The sequence below is a fragment of the Sciurus vulgaris genome (genome assembly GCF_902686455.1).
Source record: "Sciurus vulgaris genome assembly, chromosome: 2".
In the NCBI taxonomy this organism is placed as follows: domain Eukaryota; kingdom Metazoa; phylum Chordata; class Mammalia; order Rodentia; family Sciuridae; genus Sciurus; species Sciurus vulgaris.
Genome location: NC_136462.1, coordinates 92994248 through 93015693, shown reverse-complemented (window position 1 = coordinate 93015693; position 21446 = coordinate 92994248). Strand labels below are relative to the sequence as shown.

At 45.6% G+C, this 21446-nt stretch overlaps 1 protein-coding gene and 1 long non-coding RNA gene across 10 annotated transcripts in view; one reads left to right on the top strand and one right to left on the bottom strand.

The window, feature by feature from the left end:
- Positions 1-21446, top strand: part of FRMD5 (FERM domain containing 5) — a 331122-nt gene that overhangs the window by 304773 nt on the left and 4903 nt on the right. For 7 of the 8 annotated variants that reach the window (XR_013761938.1, XM_079127783.1, XM_079127786.1 and 4 more), the window contains exons 8-13: positions 7806-7894; positions 10913-10976; positions 11500-11591; positions 15073-15147; positions 15705-15773; positions 16927-17033. Coding sequence is in view for 7 of the 8 variants with exons in the window: in XM_079127783.1 (XP_078983909.1) it covers positions 7806-7894; positions 10913-10976; positions 11500-11591; positions 15073-15147; positions 15705-15773; positions 16927-17033 (496 nt within the window). In the remaining variant the exon portion in view is untranslated. Of the gene's footprint in view, positions 1-7805; positions 7895-10242; positions 10330-10912; positions 10977-11499; positions 11592-15072; positions 15148-15704; positions 15774-16926; positions 17034-21446 lie in introns of all 8 variants that reach the window. The other variant, XM_079127788.1, reaches the window with a different exon arrangement.
- Positions 3-21143, bottom strand: LOC306654355. Of its 2 annotated transcripts, none has more exons than XR_013761942.1 (3): positions 20475-21143; positions 513-2729; positions 3-167 (listed from the first exon to the last, which is right to left on the bottom strand). It is a non-coding gene; the product is annotated as an uncharacterized lncRNA (long non-coding RNA). The 2 variants fall into 2 exon arrangements; XR_013761943.1 differs by having other exon boundaries at positions 3-2104; positions 2588-2729.

Genomic DNA, 21446 nt, shown 5'->3' with positions numbered 1-21446 from the left:
CCCCATGTGGGAGACTGCACTGACTGTGCCTCCTCTGGAGTGTGACAGGAGCAAAGGACCACATGCTTATGCTCACAGCCCCCTTCAATGTATGCAGGAGTTGCTCTTCCAGTGATAGATGCCAGAGAAAATGTTGAAAACTCCTCTGGATTCCATACTGCATAATTCTGTGGTGTCACATAAATGTCAGAGCATCAGAAACGAAGTCAATCTAAATAACAAATCCAAAACTGGGCCCTACTTGGGCAGCAGTGGGTAATTTGGTGGAAATGAAGAGAAGAGGAATGTAGAAGGCCCCCCACAGGGAGTGATCAGAGGCGCTCAGCAACTGCCCACCCTTCCCTGACCCATAATCTAGTTTCTTTCCAAGAACAGGTTTTATTGACTGCAGTGGCGTAAGTCACCAGGCGGAACTGCAGTGGAGTCACATTTAATTCCATTATGTGCCTGTAAGTGTGAGATGGGAACCAGCTGGGGAAGTTGCACCCAGAGAAACCTCTGTAATTACTCACACTTGTCTGGCATTTTGGAGATGTTCACTGGCAGCCCCAGTCACTGCTGAGAGCAGCAGAGACCCATGGCCTCTTCCTGTCATCTCTCTCTGTCTCCCTCCACTGCATCCTCCTGTCCCTGGTGCTTTGAACTCTTGATCTCTGCCTCAGTTTCTGCACATTTCTACCTGTCTTTTCAATACCAAAAAAGTTACAGCACTACCAGTAAAATCAGCTCTGTGGCTGGGTGTGTTAGTGCTTCCAGTAATCCCAGCCACTTGGGAGGATGAGGCAGGAAGATCTCAATTTTGAGGTCAGCCTCTGCAACTTAGCAAGACCCTATCTCAAAATAAAAAATAAAAAGGGCTTGGGATATAGCTCAGTGATAGAATGCTCCTAGATTCAATCCCCAATATCCCAAAAAACAAAAACAAACAAACCAGTTCTCCGACTTGTCTGAAGGAGATGGTGCCAGCTGAGAACTGGAAGACATCAACCTTTCTGGTAGGTGAGAGGAAACTAAGTTTCAAACAAAAATTAAAAGAACAGCTGTTCCCTTCCTAGGCCATAATAACTAAGTATCAGACCAGGAGGTTGAACAACACAAACGTATTGTCTCTGTTCTGGATGCTGGAAGCGTGACATCACAGTGCTGACAGGGTTGGTTCCTTCGGAGGGCTTATTTCCTTTTCATAGTGCCACCCTATGGACAGGCAGAGCTGTTGTGGAGTGTGGGGAACACAGTGCGAACTCCTAGATCATAGAGAAACCTGGAACCTACATCCAAGCTACAGATGTGCTTGGATCCTTCAGAGGATCTGTTCCAGGCCTCTTTCCGTGGCTTATAGATGCCTGTCTTCTCCCTGTGTCTCCACACTGTCTGCCCTATGTTTGTAAGAGTCCAAAATCTCCTGTCCTATAAGGAGACCAGTTAAATTAAATAGGGCCTACCCTAATGACCTCAGTTGAACTGAGGTCTTCTGTGAAGATCCTCTCCTCAAATAAGGTCACATTCTAAGGTACTGGGGGTTAAGATTTCAACATATGAATTTGGGGGAAAGGAGGACATAATTCACATAACAAATAGAATAAAAACTAAGGGACACAGTGACATGGGGATAGAACAGTGTTTCCCTTGGCTCCTTACTGAAATGATGGTGAATTATCCTTGCCTAGGATTTAATATGAACCTTAAAACATCCTGGCATTTTGAAATCCTGCTTGTCTTCCACACCCCACATTCCCTATCCACTAGCACAGCCTATTGCTATCCAGCCCCCCCTATGTTCTTGGGGCCAATACTGTCAGAAAACATATCCATGCTGGTTTATACCAAAGAATTGATATACAAATATTTACAAATAAGCAAAGCTTCCTAAGTAATGTAACAGAAGTGATTTAAACCCCCTCTGTCAGCTGCTCAGACACTTTCAGCAGAGATCCCATGGAAGTGAGAGTTTGGTGGGGAGCAGCTGGCCCAAGCCTCCAGTCCTTGTCTCCTACTCACTGAGGTTTTTGGAGGGAGGCTTCTGAGCCTCACTTTTCTTATCTGTGATTAAGTACACGGTAGATGTTCAATAACTGCTTCCTGAGCTGCTGAGTCACTCCAGGACCTAAAAACATAAAAATGCTTAAAGATGTTAGTTAGTAGAAGGTGTGGAGGTCATGTCTGCATCTGAGCCCAAACCTGCCTGGTCCACTTGAGGCCACACATGAAAGGAGTCCCTGCTGGGCTTGCAGCATAGAGGTGGGCAGGCAGTGACCCCCAAGCACGGCAACTAAATAGAGGTGGGTGGGATTCTTCACTGTTGCCCATAGGGGTCTGGAAGCTATGTAGAATGGCAGCCAGACTGGTTACCAGCCCAAATACACATGCACCCCACAACTGTGGGTCTCCTGGCTCAGCCTTGACTTTGGTAAATTTATCCATCATTAGGCATAGAGAGGCTAAAGAGGCTGCAGGGAAAAACCAGCATTCATACCCTATGTCCAGCCCAGTTCTGTATATCCTATCACCTCCACAGCATGGATTCCTGGAAAGGAGGAGGGAGGAGGAGGGGCAAAGGGAAGGAGGGAAAGAGAAGAATGTGGCTCACCTTCTTCCACAGGCCCAGTGAAGTCCTTTTGTATCATCTCTAATTGAATCCTCAGCCAGCTTTGCGGGGAGGGAGTGGATGTTATTCTCCTTGTTTTATAGTCAAGAAAGCTGATGTTCTGTGACACCAAAGTTCACCAGACCTGAGTGGCAGAGGAAGAATTCATACTCTGGTCACTTCCCACTGTTATATACCCTATGTAAAACAGAAACCCCCAGGAAACTTACTCTGGGAGAGGTGGGAGTGGTCATCTCATTGGGCTTCCGTGTTCCTGGGCCCTTTGCCTCTGCTTATTGGGAGCTTGTCAGGTCCCTGCTGCAGACCCCACACAAGGTCCCTTGGCTTCCCTCATTAGGTTCTGGTCATGGTTCCCTCAGCCCTCCTGAGCAAGGAGAGCAGTTCCAGAGTCTTTACTCTTACCATTAAGTAGAGTCACTTCAATGATGTGCTACTAAGCACTCCCCTTAATGTTGCTACAAGGAGAGCTGAAACAAGCTGGTGCACTTGGTGTAATAAATACTGATGATTTCTATTAACAGAGAGGCAATTACTGGGCCCAGGGAATCTGGGGCATGCAGCCCTAGGGAGGACAGAAGAAGAAAAATCGTTTTGATAATTAAATGAGAGCAGAACAACACTTCAGCTGGGCTCTGTTCTCCTGGACAGATTAAGAAGCTGCTGTTTGTCCTGTGCACACTGATGGTTTCCTTCTGTTCAGAGTATCCTTGTCTGGTCCTAGGACGGAAGGAGGAGCCATAAACCCTGGCCAGAGCAGCCAGAGCATTCCTTTAGCTAGCTGGTTTGCAGTGAGACCCTAACTCCAAACTTTCACAAGCCTGTCCTGAATGCTCTGCCTCAACTTTCAGTCCCCTCCCTCATGGTGGAAGCCCCCAGCTGCCCAAACCCATTGTTGCACATGTTCCCTAGCCCTGATGCCTCTCCAGCCTTAACTACCATCTTGTTCCATCCCAGTTGGCCCCAAGGCTAGTTGTTTTCCTTGGGTCTCCTGTAGCACAGCACTGTAAAGGCTAAGGTTCATGAAGTAGTCAGACCCACCATAGATACCCAGCCTCTACCTGATCTTTTTATCATGTATATCTCAAAAGTGCCACTTACTGAAACTCTGCATGTGCTAGGCCCTTTCATACACAATCTCAATCTTTATTTTTTTTTAAACCAGTGATTGAACCCACGGGTACTTAACCTCTGAGCCACATTCCCAGCCCGTTTTATTATTTTGAAACTGGGCCTCGCTAAGTTGCTGAGGCTAGCTCTGAACTTGTGATTCTCCTGCCTCAGCCTCCCAAGCCACTGGCTTATCACAAGCTTTCCAATGTCATTATCAAGGACATGTCCTTATTTTAGATAAGCACTCTGAGTCTTTGAAGGTACTTTGCTTAGTTACTGGTTAAGACAGTACTGAGACTCAAACCTAGAATTGTCTGGTCTTAATACTGTGCTTTTTCAATTACTGTTCATGGTCTTCCTTCTATAGGTATGGCATTTATTTAGGAACCAAGCTTCAGTCACCAGCAATTTTTTTTTAAAATTATTGTTTGTTCTATTTAGTTATACATAACAGCAGAATGCATTTTGATTCATTGTACACAAATGGGGTACAACTTTTCATTTCTCTGGTTGTACATGATGTAGAGTGACAACATTCATGTAATCATACATGCACACAGGGTAATGGTTTTTATCTCATTCCACTATCTTTCCTTCCCCCTCTGCCCTCATTTCCCTCTACAGAATCCAACATTCCTCCATTCTTCCCTTACCCCCTCCCAGTCATCAGCAATTCTGATATAGAGAGGACACAGACCTATAAAATTTCTGGAATCATCATTAAAAAAATTTTAAGTTTACTAGTTTATATCTGCTCTGTATAGACTAGGAGAAAATTGAATATAGGAGGATCCAGATTAGATAACAAAAAATAAAATTGCACTGTTTCTCTGACCTTAAAATAGGATCATTACTTTCATCATCCAGCCCCCTACCCTCCTCTCTAAATAAGAAACCCTTCCTCCATCTTGACAAGTTGCTCCTGACTTCAGAGAAACAGGACAGGAAAGGTGTGAGGTGATCCTCCCACCCATGGGTGGGCCCCTCTTGGTTGTGCTGTAGAGAGGGTGATAGATTTCACTGCTGAAATGAAGAACTTGACCAAAGACACTCAGATGGCAAGTTTCCACGAAGAATTGCATTTCCAAGCTGTCATTAAGGTGCCACCCAGTCTCTTAGAGGGTACCACTGCCTTCTCTTCCCTTCCATTCTAGTTTCTTGTGGCTAAGTTTAAGTATTTTGAAATGGTGATTTTTCATGACTGACTTAAGGTCCCCAACCATAAGCTCTTTTAGAAATGAGTGTAAGTGTCTGGAAGAGCACATGGAGTCATCTTTCTTAGGGTTTTTCAAGAATAAGAGGCTTCATCCAAGACTCACTTAGTTTGAATCATTCTCCAGAGAAGGGACAGGATAACCCCAGGGGCCCTACAACCAAGAGTGCCATGGTCTTGACTCCATCAGGAGACCCTCTTCATTGGCAGTTGGCAGAAGGCTGCTTCGCATATAACTGGAAGTAGAACCTATGGGGACTGGGCAAAGGTGGACTGATGTTCCTATTTCTAATATCCAGTCTGTGCTTTGATTTTCAACATTCCCTTTATGGTCATCTTGGTGACCCTTAATGGTGCCAAATTGATGTAGGTCAAGTTTGATGGTGTGTTCTACCCCAACCATGAACGATGAATGCAAGTTCATCCCTCCTCCAAGAACACCACTGGCCATGCCCTAATAGTGAGGCATTCCGGCCCTCTTCCTAATGTCAGAAGGTAGCGTTTCTCTAGTTATTATTGTCCTTATTTTAGAAGTGAGGAAAACTGAGGTTTGGAGAAGTTAAGCAAATCACAGAGCAAATAATAAGCAGTGCTGGGATCATACACCAAGACTGAAGCTCTTTCCACAAGGAAGAACAATTTAACCTCACAATGAGGTCTCCACCCTGGAGTCTCTAAGTCTACAGTTTTAGGACTTCCCTGAGTCCTGCTTACACAATGAGTGGAAAGCCTGGCACCCACCTTCCATCCAAGGCAGGCTGCCTCCCAGGCATCCTCCCTGCAAAGGCCACCCTGCTCTGGTCCATATCTCTGCCAAGTCAGCCAGGATAGCCTTAGTGCCTCCTGGCAGGAATAGTGTCTGTGTGCAGTGCCTGGTTCTTTGATATCAATAACCACCACCAAGCACTGATGACAGGCAGGAGGAAATCCAGCCCTGTGGCCACACAGTGTCTCATTATAGTTATTTAAAAAACTTTCTGCTTTGCCCATGGGTTAAATGACACCATGCTTGCAGCCAAGTGTCTGGATCTTGAGAGACCCAAAGGGAAGGACAATGATAACAATACATTAATCATAAATGTTTGCAAAATATATAATTAGTTTACTCCCCAGGCCCAGAGACTCACACCTGCATGACTCCTAGAGGCAAACCTGCATTTTCCTTGAGGCAAGGCTCATCAGGCCCTGCAGAGGCCCCCATTTTCTTTCTTTTTTTTTTTTTTTTTTTTTTTTGCGGTGCTTGGAATTGAACCAGGGCCTTGTGCTTGCAAGGCAAGCACTCTACCTACTGAGCTATCTCCCCAGCTCCTCCCCCACCCCCATTTTCTTAGTGCCGATCAGGCTGAAAATCTATGCCAGGTAGCAGACTCTGAAGGCAAGGGACCAGGAGAGCCAACCCTCAGCCCAATCTGGTCTAGCAACCACAGCCTCCACTCACAAGCTCCATAGCACCAGCTGAACTGTGACCCAGAAAATTCTTCTGCAGACATGATTGGCCAATTTCATGGCTTAATTTTCTGGCCATCTCCATTATTACCACACAGCCTGACAGTAGAGTCTCACCTGAACTTTATCACGAAAGAAGGCCCATAATCTTTCAATCAGTCCCCTCCTCATGGAGTTCATCTTCCCACTGGCTCAGCAGAAACTCAAGCCTGATATTTACAAACTGATGACCAGTGATCAGGAGACCCTGTTTGTTGGTTCAGGCACCTCAGGACTGGTGGCAACTGTTCTACTCAGTCAATTGCTGCTTATCTTCTCTTCAGCTAAACTTTCCTGAGGGAACCCAGTGTCATAGGGCCATCGTGATGATGATAACTGCTTCTCCCTCTTTTTAAAAATTTTTTTTTAGTTGCAGATGGACACAATACCTTTATTTTATTTATTCATTTTATGTGGTGCTGATGATTGAACCCAGTGCCTCACACATACAAGGCAAGTGCTCTACCACTGATCCACAATCCCAGCCCTGCTTCTCTCTTTAATAATAACTTTTTGAGATATAATTCATGTACGATCCACTCATTTAAAGTGTGTAATTTAGTGGCTTTTAGTATATTCACAGACTTAAGCAACCATCACCACTATCTAATTTTAGAACATTTTCATGACCCATCCCCCTCCAAAAGAACCCCCATACCAATGAGCAGGCACTATCCCACCTTTTCCCCGCCAACCCCTGGCAACCATTAATCTTCTTTTTGTCTCTCTGGATTTGCCTGTTCTGGACAGTACATATAAATGGAATCATTCAACACGTGATCACTTATAGGTGGACTTCTTTCACTTGGCATGATATTTGCAAGGTTCATCCATGTTGTAGCATATATTGGTTTTTCATTCCTTTCTACTGCTGAAGAATATTCCATTGTACAATAATATTTCACTTGTTTATTCATTTATCAGTTGGTGGACATTTTCTACTGCAAAATGGATTGGACTGTTACTGCTGGTTGGATAATAATGAATAGTGCTACTGTTAACATCCATGTGTTAGTTTCTGTATGGACATGTTTCCATTTCTCTCCGGCACATGCCAAGGAGTGGAATTGTTGGATCATATGGTAACTCTATGTTTAAGTCTGTGTTTAATAATTGTACACCCTTGTACAATCTTACCACCAATGCATGGGATTTCTCTTTGGTAGTTCATAACTTTCTTAGGTTGGTGCCTCCAGGTAAGGGCAACAGGCTCAGTAAGCTGGCGAGTGGCAAGGGGACTTGAACCATAGTCTAGTGATTCCAAATTCCCTGCTTCTTCCCTTTGTGACCTACTGTGAGGTAGTAACCCTGCCTCCCTATGAAGAACTGTGTTTCTCACCCTTTCACCTCTATGCCTGCAATACCCCAATGAGAAGTCTTTCTATGTTGCAGGATGTGTCAGGAAATGCTGCATTTCTGGCCTTTACTCCTTTTGGGTTTGTTGTTCTTCAAGGAAACAAGAGGGTCCACTTCATTAAATGGTGAGTATCTTCATTTCCAAAATAGGCTCATTATATCTCACTAACTGGGGAGGGGCTGTGGTTCCCATGTCCTTTGTCTGTGATTGGGCAATTATGGTTCAGAGCCCTCTCCAAAGCCTTGTGTTGAGAATGGTAACTGATGAAGGTAGTGGTCTCTTCCTAGGGATCCTATTCTTCCACAAGGTTGTCCCTGAGAGCCAACAGCCTCTCCAGAGAGAGCAAGGCTATGGATGTTTGATTTCTGGGGAGGCCTGGGGCTGGCTCCAATATTAGGGAAGCAAGCATCCAAAGAGAACTGAGTCCTTGGTGCCATTACCTGCTAAGGACCATTGCCAACCCTCTTGAGGCTGATTGAGAGCATCTCCATAGATGGCCCAACTCCCTTATCTACTCTGCTAACAAGGGAGGGGCTCACAACACAGACCATGACTGCTAGGGCAGATAAGTCATCCTATTACTCTGCAAAACACCCTTCTCAGACAAACCTCCACTGTGGGCAACTGGTCTGCAAGAGCTTAGATGCTGCTTGCTCTCACTTCTGTTCCTCTTTAGCCCTTCAGTGTCTTTCACCTGTAGGAGTCATGTCCACGCTCTTTCTTCCTTTTCTCCCCTTTCCTCTCACACTTCTGGCAGGCAAGAGCCTCTGCCTCAACTGAAGCTTCTTGAAACTGCTTTTCCTCCTGCCTTTATTTTGTTTGGGAACTGTTCTTTATGGCTGGGAAGACTTCAATTTGTTGATTGCCATTTGAATTATACTAGAACCCTTTTGACTGGCTGGCCCCTGCAAACATTGTCAGCCTCCCCAGGACATTTTGCATATTCTACTAAGTCCCTGTGATTTCTGTGCCTGCTTAGGCCTCAGCCTGCCATGTCTAAACTAACTGGTTACTCCAATGGGTTTGGATAAATGGCTTCCCTGGGTCCAGTAGAGCTCAGTAGCAAAGCCTGCTCCCTGTCTTCATTCCTTTACCTTCTCCAGAAGAGCACACGAAGGGTCTGTGTACAGAGTTGCTTTCCAGTAGGCTTTCTTCTGGAGTGCTGTAGGTTTCTGCCCTCCTCTGCCCTCTTTAGAACTGATGGGAAGACACCAGTCATCTTTCTTACTCAGACTGTACTTGTGAAGAATGGCAATATAATGATCAACCACAGTGCTAGAGAAACTGCTCTTCAGATATGCAGGATTAGGTCCCATTTGTAAAGCAGCCTACTGCCTGAAGTTATCCAACATACCAGCTTCCCTTGGCTTCCTCAAGTGGGCTTGCTTCATTGTGCTCTCTGGGTGAAGATGTGAGGATTTGAAATCTGTCCAATACAATACTTTTCAGAAAAAGACAATGACCAGGATCAGGCCACATTTCTCCTAGCGTGCATCATTTACTGCTTGGATATATCTGGGATATTCAATGTTCCTTAGAGGGTGACGTTCTGACCAGGGTAGTTGTCTCATGAGGGCCCTATTACAGGACACAATTAGCTAGGAACAAGTAAGAAGCACTGGGATAGATACTTGCAGTCTCTGAGTTATCCCTTCCCCTCCAGAAGCCACATTGCTTCTTCCTAGTTCTCCCAGACCTTATTCTTCCTTTCTTGTACCGTTTCAAGAAGTCCCTTCACTATGTCTCAACTTTATAATACAGATGTAAACCCAACCTCACCGTCAAAAGAAAACCCTTACTTTCTATCTTGCTTGATAGAGCCTAAATGATCTGTGTGCTTGCCTGTATATTAACTATGGGATATGTATTGTATTCTATGTGAGTATGTGAGATTGATCGATTGACTAAGAGAGAGAATGAGAGGAAATCAAACATGGAGGGAATGCCACATGGCTGGTTCTAGCTCAGAACTGCTGGTCAGAAGTTGTAGATTATCATCCTGGCCCAACTATGATTTGCAGGACCACAAAGAACATGTAATTTCTCTGTCCCCGGAAGTTATAAATTGAGTATGTAGTTCTTACTACCTTTCTTCTACTTACTAGGAAATTGAGGAAATCTCCCTAGAAATTACCAAGAGGAAGAAGCAAAGTGGAGACAGATGTGCATGATCAGACCTCCTTTGGGGTCTCAAATGGGCAGAAAAACGGGAACTCCAATGAGGGGTAGAGGGCCTGTGACTCTTGAGGGTAGCTGTGTTGGGCAGATAGAAGTGAAGTGAGCAGCAACTGATGCCAAGGCCTAGTTCTCTGGCTCTCAGGGACATCCACCTAAGGCCCTAGTAATTTTTCCACTTTGTAAATGTAACCAAGGCTAAAAGCAGTGTGTGGAGATGAGGTCTAGGCCGTGCCATGTACAGTAACCATGTCACTTCTTCTGATTTGTGTCTGTCCTGCGGGTGACGTACCCCAGTATCCTGTTTGCCTCTTTTACTGCAGCCATTCACTGGGCTGGTGGCTTCAAGGATTTTTCTACAATAACCCCTAAGCCCCTTTCCTGGTCAGTACGCTGCATGACTGTTCCATGTAATCTGTTCTCTCTCTTTGGTATGTTGCCCCGCCCCCTCCCTGAGATTGTTTGACATTTGTCTGCATTAAACTGCATTTTCCATCCAGTGGCACAGTCACCTGAAAGACTCAACTCCCTCAGAACCTGGTTGCATTGTATTTCATTATTTGCTGTATCTTGAACTTTGGCCTCATCAGCTACCTGTGGCATCTTACATTTGACAGTCCCATCCAGATAATGCACCTGTGTTATGAACCAAATCCTGAAATGACCCGGACACTCTACCTAGACTCACTTTCCATGCAAATGTTTCCCTTTTACAGCCACTGTTGATGAGCCCGAAATCCTCCTATCACCCTATTACTATAGTGTGATTGACCAGAACTGTGGATTGAACTGTTCCAACAACTGTTCTCTAAGGCCACTGCGCTGCTGTCTTGTTTCAGTTCTAATTTTGGCTAAAATTGTGTCTGTGCCTGGAACCCCTTCCAGTTGGGGTGGGCTGTGCATCTACAGACTTAGCTGTGAACTAGCAGCCCAGTCAAGGTGACAGGTACTCTTTTTGTGCTTCTAGGAATGAGGTGACCAAGCTGAAATTTGAAGGAAAGACTTTCTATTTATATGTAAGTCAGAAAGAGGTGAGTGCTGGTTCCTTCTCTTCAGGGAGGGCTGGGGCACTTCAATGGTTCCTGAAGTCTAGAGCCAAGCCTAAGGGGTCCAAGTAGAGCTAAGCCACCCACATGCTCAGCCAAGATCAAGTCAAGACCTGGAGGTGAGATATGAGGGGTGTAAAGGTTCTGGAGCACAGATTTCCTCAGGTATGCTGATGAAACTCAGAGGTTTCACCGAGAGATCCCTTCCTCTAGGAAATGTAGTCAAAATGAGATTCTTTTTCCACATATGGAAATTCCAGATGTAAATGCCACTTCTCACCAATGGCTCTCCTGGATCAACTCATGACAGCTGAGACTTACACTGATTGGACTTGCCAGGTGTTAGGTGATGCACTGAACTGAGCTCTGCCCCACTTCGTCTTTTGGATCTTCTCTTCCAGCTAGCCAGCTGCTGGGGGCTTCCAGCAGTGCAGAGGGCAGTTTCCTGGCTACTTCACCTTCATTTCTCCATCCACACTTAGTGATTTCTATGTGAAATTTTTTGCAGGAAAAGAAAATTATTCTCACATATTTTGCTCCAACTCCAGAAGCCTGCAAGCACCTCTGGAAATGCGGAATTGAGAACCAAGCCTTCTACAAGTGAGTGGACATGTGATGGGGACCATCTTTATCAGAGGCAAAGTCACAAATGTTGCTTTTCAAGACAAGATGGGCAGGTGAACCATGAGAAACTTAGATAGGAGACATGGAGACATGAGATAACCAGGCTACCTTCCTAGTAAAACTCAGACCCTTTTCTGGGTCTTTGTGCCCCCTGGGAGGTACAGAGCCAAAGTTGGGGAATATATTTCTGCTAAGTTGCCCATGGGTCTGCCTTGAGATATTCTTGGACAGTCCCCAGTGGTGGAGTAATTCTGGACCTTTTTGGGTAAGGCCTGGACCAGACAAAGGGTGTCTAATTTGAATAATTGTGGAGTAATTCAGAGCCTTGGAAGGCCTAGAACACAACAGTTTGATAAAGGATCAGGTGCAATCCTGAGCAGCCCCCTGGTCCCAGGCCCCAGCCCCACTCTTTGGAGAAACTCTGAAGTCTGTCTCTTGGTGGGTTTCCCAGTGCTGAGCTGGGATTGATACCAGCCCCTCATGTTGTGTCACAACCAAAGGTATAACCATGACAGGCCAAGTACCTAGGGTGGGGTAACTGGAGGGGCAAGGGCTTAACCAGAACTGGGAAGCCAGGTTTGGGCCAGAGGCAAACTGTACTTACTAAATAATTTTGTGAAGTGTGAGAGGTATTTGTGTTCATTTTCTTTGATAAAGAAAGTGGTGGGAGCTGGGCATTGACACATAGCTATAATCCCAGCAGCTCAAGAGGCTGAAGTAGGAGGACCACAAGTTCAAGGCCAGCCTGGGCAACTCAGTGAGACTCTGTCTCAGAATTTAAGAATTTTAAAAGGGGCTAGGAAATGTAGCTTAGTGGTGGAGTACTCCTGGATTTAGTCCCCAGTACTGAAAAAAAAAAAAAAAAAAAAAACAAAACTGGTGAGCTGGTGATGTAGCTCAGTACTAGAATGCTTACCTGGTATGTACAAGGCCCTGTGTGCAATTCCAAGCAACCATAATTAAAAAAAAAAAAAAAAAACCAAAAACAAGTTATAAAAGCATTAGGGAGCAGTGGGTGGTGTCATATACCTGTGATCCCAGCCACATGGGAAGATTGTAAGTTAAAGGCCTGTTTGGGCAACTTAGTGGAACCCTATCTCAAAATTTAAAAAAAGAATAAAAAGGGCTGGGGATGTAGCTCAGTGGTAGAGCATCCCTGGGTTCAATCCCCTGTGCCAGAAAGAAAGAGGAAAGATAGAAATTTATGCTTTAATAAGATGTGTTTTAATTAGGATAAGGCAAGACAGTTGGTATATGCTACTTGGGGTGAGCCTTGCTTATCATCAAATGCCCCTGAAGGATCCTGGAGAGACCAGACTTACCTGGGGCTGACTGGGCACCATCCTTCTCCCCAGTGAGCAGACTTTGTTACCTGCTGGCTGCTCCAGGGCCATTGCTCCAGAGGTTATTTCTTGGATAGGCTTTCTGAACTGCTAAAAATACTGTGCATTTGATACCAGCACCAGGATGAACCAAATAGGCAGCCTGAATTCTAACCTGAGGGGCCTTCTTTCATCTTGTGAAGAGGACACTCAGAAGAGACTTTAGCATGGTCAAATTCCCCTCCTGCTCAGTCCCTGCTGTCAAGAGAAGGCCAAGAAAACATTTTTCTTTTGCTACCATCTTCCCTTTGCCTTTGATGACAGAGCTTAGGGTTGGTCAGTTACATGAACCTGGAGAGAAGCAACTTGAGATGCAAACTCTTGTTTGTGGGACTGAGAAAAAGCCCAGGAAGGACGGGGTTCCCTGGGTCTCCCCAACAGAGAGAGAAAAGCCAGAGTTAGCTCTACACTGAGCCATCATTGCCCTGGGGATGATACATTTGGAAGCATTCTCTTTCTGCTAAATAGTCTAATACAAAAAGAAGCAACCTCTTTGTCTCCTGTTTTCTCATGTCTCCAGCACCTGTTCTTAAAGCCTTTGTTTTCCACCTGTCATGAGAACAGAAGTTTGCTTCTAAACCTGTAACCAAATTCAGTTTCTGAGTTTTTCCTTTGGTACACAACTCTACCCCCGCCCACACTGGAAACTGAGGTCATTTTTCAGTTTTCCATTGCCTCCTTATTGTACTAATTGTTTAAAGCTTCCAGCCTGGGTCAGATCTGAGTTACATCAAGCCTTTGGTAACAACCAATCATTTCAGCCTATTTTCAACATCTCTCACACACAGGTCTCCATCCCCCATGGCCTATTGCCTTGAAGGGAGCTGGGTCAGACTCAAAATCCTCCTGAGGCAGGAGGGCAAGTAGGCTGAGTCCTCACGGAGCCCTGGGATGGGGGTGGAAAGGGTGGTGTCTTCTAGGAACTGTTCATGGATTATGGGGACAGTTCCCTAAATACTCACTGCCCACTCATGGCAGAAATGTCAGACCCAGATGGGCTCCTGGCTGGATTAGTACTATGGGCACCCCGGAAGTGTTGCAGGGCAGTCAGGTCTTGGAGACCTCTGGGCAACTCTTTCCGGGCTTCCATTTCTAAGGGTCAGAGAACTAATGGGATCAGCAAAGTCACCCAAGAGGATGTTTTACATTGCCCACGGCCCTCCCAAATCTCCACATTAGCTCCCTGTAGTTTCACTGATGTCAAATAGGTAATCTGGGAAGGCAGGATGGCTCCAAATTCAAATAAATGATGGAATTTGTATTAAAGTTTTGCTGGTTTCCTCACTACAGGACTTCTTTGAGTTTTTATTAAAAGAGTGCATTTTAGGACTCCCTATCAGGAAAATGGAACAGGAAGGGCAGCCCCTACCCTCTTCTCCACCCACAATTACCCAGAGGTGAACACAACGCATCAAATACTAGAGCTAGAAGGGACTTCTGAGGTCAAGTAGTCCCAATTCCATTATTTCGTACATAGGAAGACTGAGGCTGGGTGTGGTGGCGCAAGTAATTCCAGCAGAAAGCTGAGGCAGGAGGATCATAAGTTCAAGGGTAGCTTGGGCAATTTAGCAAGATCCTGTCTCAAAAATGAAATTTAAAAAGGGTTGGACAGGTAGTTCAGTAGTAGAGTACTTGCCTAGCATGCATGAAGCCCTGGGTTCAACCTCAGTACTACAAAAAATAAAAAGACTGGTCTAAGGTCACACTGCTAATAAATGGCATGGCTGGGCATGGCTGAGATTAGAAGGATGGCATTCTGTTTTTCACCAGACCATCATCCCTAACACTGTTTCTTCAGTTCCCCTAGTCAATTCCATGAACCTTCTCAGGGGCTTGCACTCTCCTGACATTAAAATAGGCTTCCTTGTGACTGCCAAGCACTGAGACAGGAGGGCAGCTGGCTGTGAGCACAGCCTCTGATCCTAAATGAGAGTTAGACAAGCTCAGGCTACATAGGGCTTTTTCTTGAAGCAAGTTTTCTCATGTGGCCTTTGGAAGGAGCTGGGAATATGCTGCCTTAGTCTGTATGAGGTAGGTTCAGGCCATCTGTCACACTGGACTTTGCCTTGCTGCAGGCTGGAGAAGTCAAGCCAAGTCCGCACAGTGTCCAGCAGCAATTTATTCTTTAAAGGGAGCCGGTTCCGATACAGGTAAATAGTGACAGTAAGTAACCATTATGGATCTATTTTCTGAACTTCTGTGGAGAACAGTTATTCATTGGGCCTTATACTTGAGAACTAAGAAAGTGAGGAAGTCTCAGAATAGCCTGGGGTTTCCATCCAATTTTCCTGTCTTCTAACCCTTTCTTTCCTTCCCTACAGTCGTTTTGTCTGTAGGGTCTTAAATGTGTCTCTTCTTCCCTTACAACAACAGACACATAAGAATTATAACAGTGATTCTTTTAATGTCTCCCTGTCTAAAGGATTGTTTTTGGTAATGTTCTTGGAAATGCTGGGCAATGAGAAATCATTTCTCAATGATAATGGAAGATTCCAGAGATGAAGAGAACTCCTTAATATAGGCTGTCATGACACATAGAACTCCACCCTGGCAAGCAAACCTTTCTTAGTGACCAAAGCATTGGGGAAGGGGTAGGCCAAAGAGGCCATTTCCTTATTCAACCAAAGTACGTGAGATCTTAGAAAGGAGTCAAGTCCTAGAACACCTTCTCATTTCTTTCTGCTTATTTTTATTATATTACTTATAGTGGCCGAGTTGCAAAGGAAGTGATGGAGTCGAGTGCCAAGATCAAACGAGAGCCACCGGAAATACACAGGTAGGCTGCCAGGGGCTTCCCCAAAACCAGTTCCAGCTCAGATCCCAGAATCTCAAAAGACCTAGTAGTTGAAGTTCGTGAAGCTCTTGGTCTCAATGGCTACCAAGAGAGGCAGGACAATAGGGCAGAAGAGTGAAGAAATTTGTCCCAACTGGAGGAATGAAGAAAAGTCTTTAACCCATGACAGAAAACAAGAGAGGGTTGGCTACTTGCAGACAGTACACAGACCTAGGTGCTGCCTCCTGTGATTCCCTTCTGTTCTCCCAAATCTTGACATTGATCACAGACCACAGAGCATGTGACAAAGCAGCAATATTTCATAGGTTCTGGAATGCATCCATTACAGGAAGCCAGAGATAGCCTCACAGCCCTGCCACACTGGGTCTAAAATAGTTTCAGGATACATGCCTCATATATATTCATAATTCATGTATTTCCAGTAGCCTATCTCCTAGAAATGGGTAAGACTCAGAAAGAATGTGATTAGCCTAGAAGACTAGGATCTGGGGCCAGCCTCTGAGAATGGAACATTGCTGACTGCCTCTGTACACAGAGCCCCCATGCAGCAGCCTCTGTGGGAAGTCGGGGAGGCTGCCAACATGGGTCATCAGGCACATTCTCAGGAGTACTGCTCATCCTAGGGCTCCACTCCCTGACACTCCTGTCCCCCAAGACCCAATGGCACTCTTATCCCACTAACGAACAGTTTAGGTGAGTCTGGGGTATAAGGAGGAGATAGAATGTGAAACAGAATCTCTGATTAGGATCTAGGAGCCAAAGGCAAAGAGAAGGTACTAAAGATTTTTCGTTGTTTTTAAAGGACCCAAGGGCTCAGGATGTGGCTCAGTGGTAGAGTGCTTGCCTGCCATGTGTGAAGCCCTGGGTTTGATCCCTAGCATTACATAAAAAATAAAAATAAAAAGGACCCCAGGACTGGGGTTGCAGCTCAGTGGTAGAGCACTTGCCTGGCATGTATGAGACACTGGGTTCAATTCTCAGCACCACATATAATAAAATAAAGGTCCATTGACAACTAAAAAAATATTTTTAAAAAAAGGACTCAAATTTAATACAGACAAGCAATTCTGTAAGCCCACACCTACATCTGTCTGTTCAATGAGTGAAAAGGATTTCTCTTTTCCTTTCATCTCAGAGCAGGGATGGTTCCCAGCCGGAGCTGTCCTTCCATAACCCATGGCCCACGGCTGAGCAGTGTCCCCAGGACCCGCAGAAGAGCTGTACACATCTCCATCATGGAAGGTGAGCCTGAGCTCCTGGAGATGATGCTGGGTCCCTCCGTGTTGTGACCTGGCCAAATTCAGGGCCCTTGAAAAGAAGCTAATTTGCGTTTGAGACAACAGTAAGTTTCTTAAAAGAAAGAGCCCAGCAGCAGATTGGAAGATGATACCCATAGGATGGGAACACCAGCTGGATACAGGATGAGGGGGCGTCTCACCATACTGTGGTCCAGGATAGGATGTAGATCTGAGGAGATGGGGTCTGCCAGGTGCCATGAAGTTCTGAGAATGGCTTTCTGTCAAGAGGCCTTCCCTTCATTTCCTAGATCTGACCAGTCTCCAAGCTTATATGATCAGGATGAATGAGACAGTTAATCAAGAAATGAAAACTTTGTTCCCAAGTCTTCCAGTAGCTGCCACCACCTTGTCCTTCATTTGTAGCCATCTGTGCTGTTGCTATCTGAACTTACGGCTCTCACCCTCTACCTCTCTCCACCCTTCCCTCCCTTTCGGGGAGGTGGAGGCAGGAAGAGAAATTCTGTGTATCTACCGAACTAGACACCCTGGTAGCTGAGTCTCTATGCTGGGTAGTCAGTTCAGTTAGGAGGTGTACTGAGAGTACTGCCCACTCGCTGTTGCCATGGACCTGGTTCACTGTTCACAGACTGGGTATAAATTTGACTGATGTCATTCTCAAAGATGATGTTTTGTAAGAACCGAGAGGACGGCAAATAGCAGGACTGCTTGAAATCTCTCTCTCCTGGAATTAATGGGGTGGAAGCTGGAGAGGGAAGGCCCTTTGCCCTTTCTGCGGGAATGTTGCTTGTTACTGAAAATGAGGAACTACTCAGGTTAGGAAAAGTGTTGCTCTGCTGTTCCCTTGGAGGATCTCTGGTTTGTATTTAGTTTTTCAGGATGTGTCATCATATCACCTAAGTATGTATCTCCTGCATAGAGTATGTAACTCCTTTCCAGAGTTGAGAAGCCTGGCTAGACAACCACCATCAAGTTAATTATTTGAGTATCTGAGTTGCTCCATTTATAAAACAGGAACATTTCCCTTGCCTATCCCTTGGGTGGCAAGGGAGTTGATATATGCAAAGTACTTCAAAGAGCACCATAAAGCACTTCCTAAGTAAGGCAGGCAGCAAGCACAGTGCCAAGAGCCCTAGCAGGAATGAACATTGAGGTTTGAATGGGAGCTCAGCGGTGCACTTTCCGAGGCAGGTGGCTTCTCAGCCTGTCACCCACACTGTGGAATGGAGCAGGGTGTGGGAGAGTGCCTTGCAAACTACCAAGGATAATCACTGTGCGTGTTGTGGAGGTATAGAGATGTGACCATCATCAGACATAGCCTCCTGTGTCTCCCCCATCTTTCGCTGAGCTGGAGGATGGAGCATAGCTCTTGCTGTCCCTCTTCTCAGGGGCATACATCTCTGGGAAGTGAATTTCTTCACTTTTGAAACAGAACCTATTTTCTCCTATTGCAGCTACAGGTTCCTTCTCCAAATTTTCCACCCTTGCTTGTGAAACGCCAGGGGAGGTGCTGTGGGGAGGACTTGCTAAGGAGGACAGACTCCGAAGGGCCAGAGTACTTCCTCAAAATTACATCCTCATAGAACTTCCCAGCTGGCAGATTATGGCTCAGCAGCCTCCCACATGCTACTCACCAAACCAACCTGCTCCTCACACCCCATGCCAAGGGTGCCTGTAAACAAGCACAGCCTGTGTTCCCAGACATGGCCCTCACAGGACTCATTGGCTTAGGTGGGGTAGGTAGGAACGGCTATGGTAGGAATGACCCTCATAGGGTGGAGGGAGGGGCAAGGGAGAAGAAGGTAGACATCTCATTTGGATGTGGAAAAAAATATGACTTTAGTAGTTAAATGACTTTATCAGTGCAGGACTACCAAGCCTGTGGAAATAAAAAAATATTTTCCGTGAAGCAAGAATTCATTTGCACTCTCTCTCAAAAAGAGGCCTTGTCTTTAAAAGTTCTAACAAACACAACTAACCCTAATTGTCCACCCTGCCTGAGCAAGGAGAGGCCTTGAGGGTTATTATGAAGGCCTCAGAAGAAGGGCACAATCAACCAAAACCCCTGGGAACTTACTCTTGGACATGTGAAACTGGTGCATGTGCCATCAGAGATCTTGGAGTCCACAGAGCACATGCATTAGTATTTCAGAAACCATTTGACTTTTCCAGAGAAGCTTCACTTGCTATCTCCAAAAGCAATAGAAGAAAATTACAAAAACATTAACATAAAATTAGTTTAAATTAAACTTTGTAATCTCAATGAACAAGGGCCCTTTAAAAAAAAAAAAGACTGAATTGGGTAGCTACCCTCTGCTCTTGGAAATACCAACATAACACTTTATCAACACAGGACTGACACTAAAATGAGTCTCAAGTATGCCGGTTCCCTTCTTCTTTTGTGCCCTATGGGGCACCACTCAGCAGGAGGCAAAGAGAAGATGGGGCACATTCCATTTCCAGCCCCAGAGCCACCCAACCCAAAGCTAGTGTGGACTGCATGACTTCATGTTCCTGAGTAGCCTGGATAAGCCTAATGCCTTTGCGACTTTACATCCTAGATTTCCTGGCACAATCTTGATTCGCCTAGCCTCTGGGATTGGTCCCTGCCCTCTGCCGTCCCTCATCCTCTGAGAGGCTGGCCCTTAAATGGGCCTCAGGGAAAGAACTACTGGCTGGAGAAGCATTACTTTTTATGGCTCTAAGCACTTCTGACTACTAAATCCAGTGCCGAGATAACATTGGCCTTTCCAAGCTGCTCCTTCCTCACAGCTCAGCCTGATGCTCAGGGAACTGACCTTCTCTCTCCAGCACAGGACACACTGCTAAGGGGCTGCTGTGGCATGAGATCAGTGAAAATCCTTTGTCCCTAGTTGGCGTTCCATCCTTTTCCTCTCTGTATCTCCTCTGCCTGGCTGGTTTCCCTGAAGAGATCAACTGGTTTCCACTAAAGAAGTATCCGCCTTCCTGGGCCACCATGGGGAAAAGTCTTATTAAGATTCACACCAGAGTCAGCGTTCAGCTCCGGTTGACTAATCATTGCCTTCGGCCCCTAAGCGTGCGCATCCTGAGGATGGGGCCCCGGCTCCAGGGTAGGGTCCTGTCGACTGTGACCCCCGGCTCATTGGGAGCCACTTCTGGGCAGGGGAGTCAGCTGAAGCAACTCCAAGGTAAAAAGATGTATTCCTGTTTTGCTGTGCCACACTTAGCCTCGACCCTTCCCACAGCACTCACCCCATCCATCCCAGACCAATAGGTTTGATGAAGGGCAGGGTGGGTGGTGGTTTCTACAATAGTGAAAACAATTTCTTGTTCAGGACTAACCTGACATTGAATAACAAACTTAGAGGTGAGATCTGCTGTTAAGGGAGAAGACAAATATTTCCTGAGCAATCGAGTGGTCAGGCTAGCTACTGGAAATACATACCTGTTATCTTGTTTACTGAGAGCACCAGTAACTCAATATAATGGGGCTTCTGGTGACCCTCTTGACTTGTTCTCTGATGTCACAGTGTCTGCCTGTCCTTACCCAATCAGCTTAGGGCTTAATTGTAGGCCAAGCTAAGTTTGCATTGAAGTGACTACTGGCAGCAATGCTGGTCATGCTTTGGAAGATCTGGCAGTTGGAGCTGTCCTTGTTAGGGGAGCGACCTTTGAGAGGATGTTGGGTGCCCTGTGCTGAGGTTCCAGAGAAAGGGGACAGAGGAGTGCTTGGGAAAAAAGCCAAGCCAGCAACATGCTACTACCAGAGCCTTGGTGTTTGTTTTATCAGTGACCCATGACATACTCCAAGGTACGTATTTCTGTTGTCACATGTGCCAATGGAGGCATCAGGGAGAAATACTTGGTAATACAATGAAGGTCAAAGGAGCATTGAGAGCTCTGGAAGAAGGGACAGGGGCTCTTTATTTCATGTCATTTCATAAGTTTCTTGGGCAGTTAAGACCTAAATCTAGGGCAGGTGCAGGTTGTGGAGTTAATCCCTTGGAATCCGACTATATGATCAGTAGCAACATGAAAGACAGGCTTAGATTCCACCCCTAGCTTTGCCATTAGCAGCTTCAGGCAAATTCTGTAACCTCTCACCCTCACTAATTCAAGGAGGTTTTTTTTGGTTTTTTTTTTTTTTTTTTGGTGGGGGGTGCTGGGGATCGAACCCAGGGCCTTGTGCTTACAAGGCAAGCACTCTACCGACTGAGCTATCTCCCCAGCCCCATAAGGAGTTTTTGAAAGACTGAAAACCAAAGTGCTTGAAAAAGTTTAAAACATACAAAAATTTAAAATTTTAGCATAAGTACAAAATGATGTACAGCTGGGAACATAAGGAGCTTCTGAAAGCAGAAGTTGAGAGCCATGGCAAATGTACCAATTTGAGGGGTTGGGAGGAAGAGTGGATAGT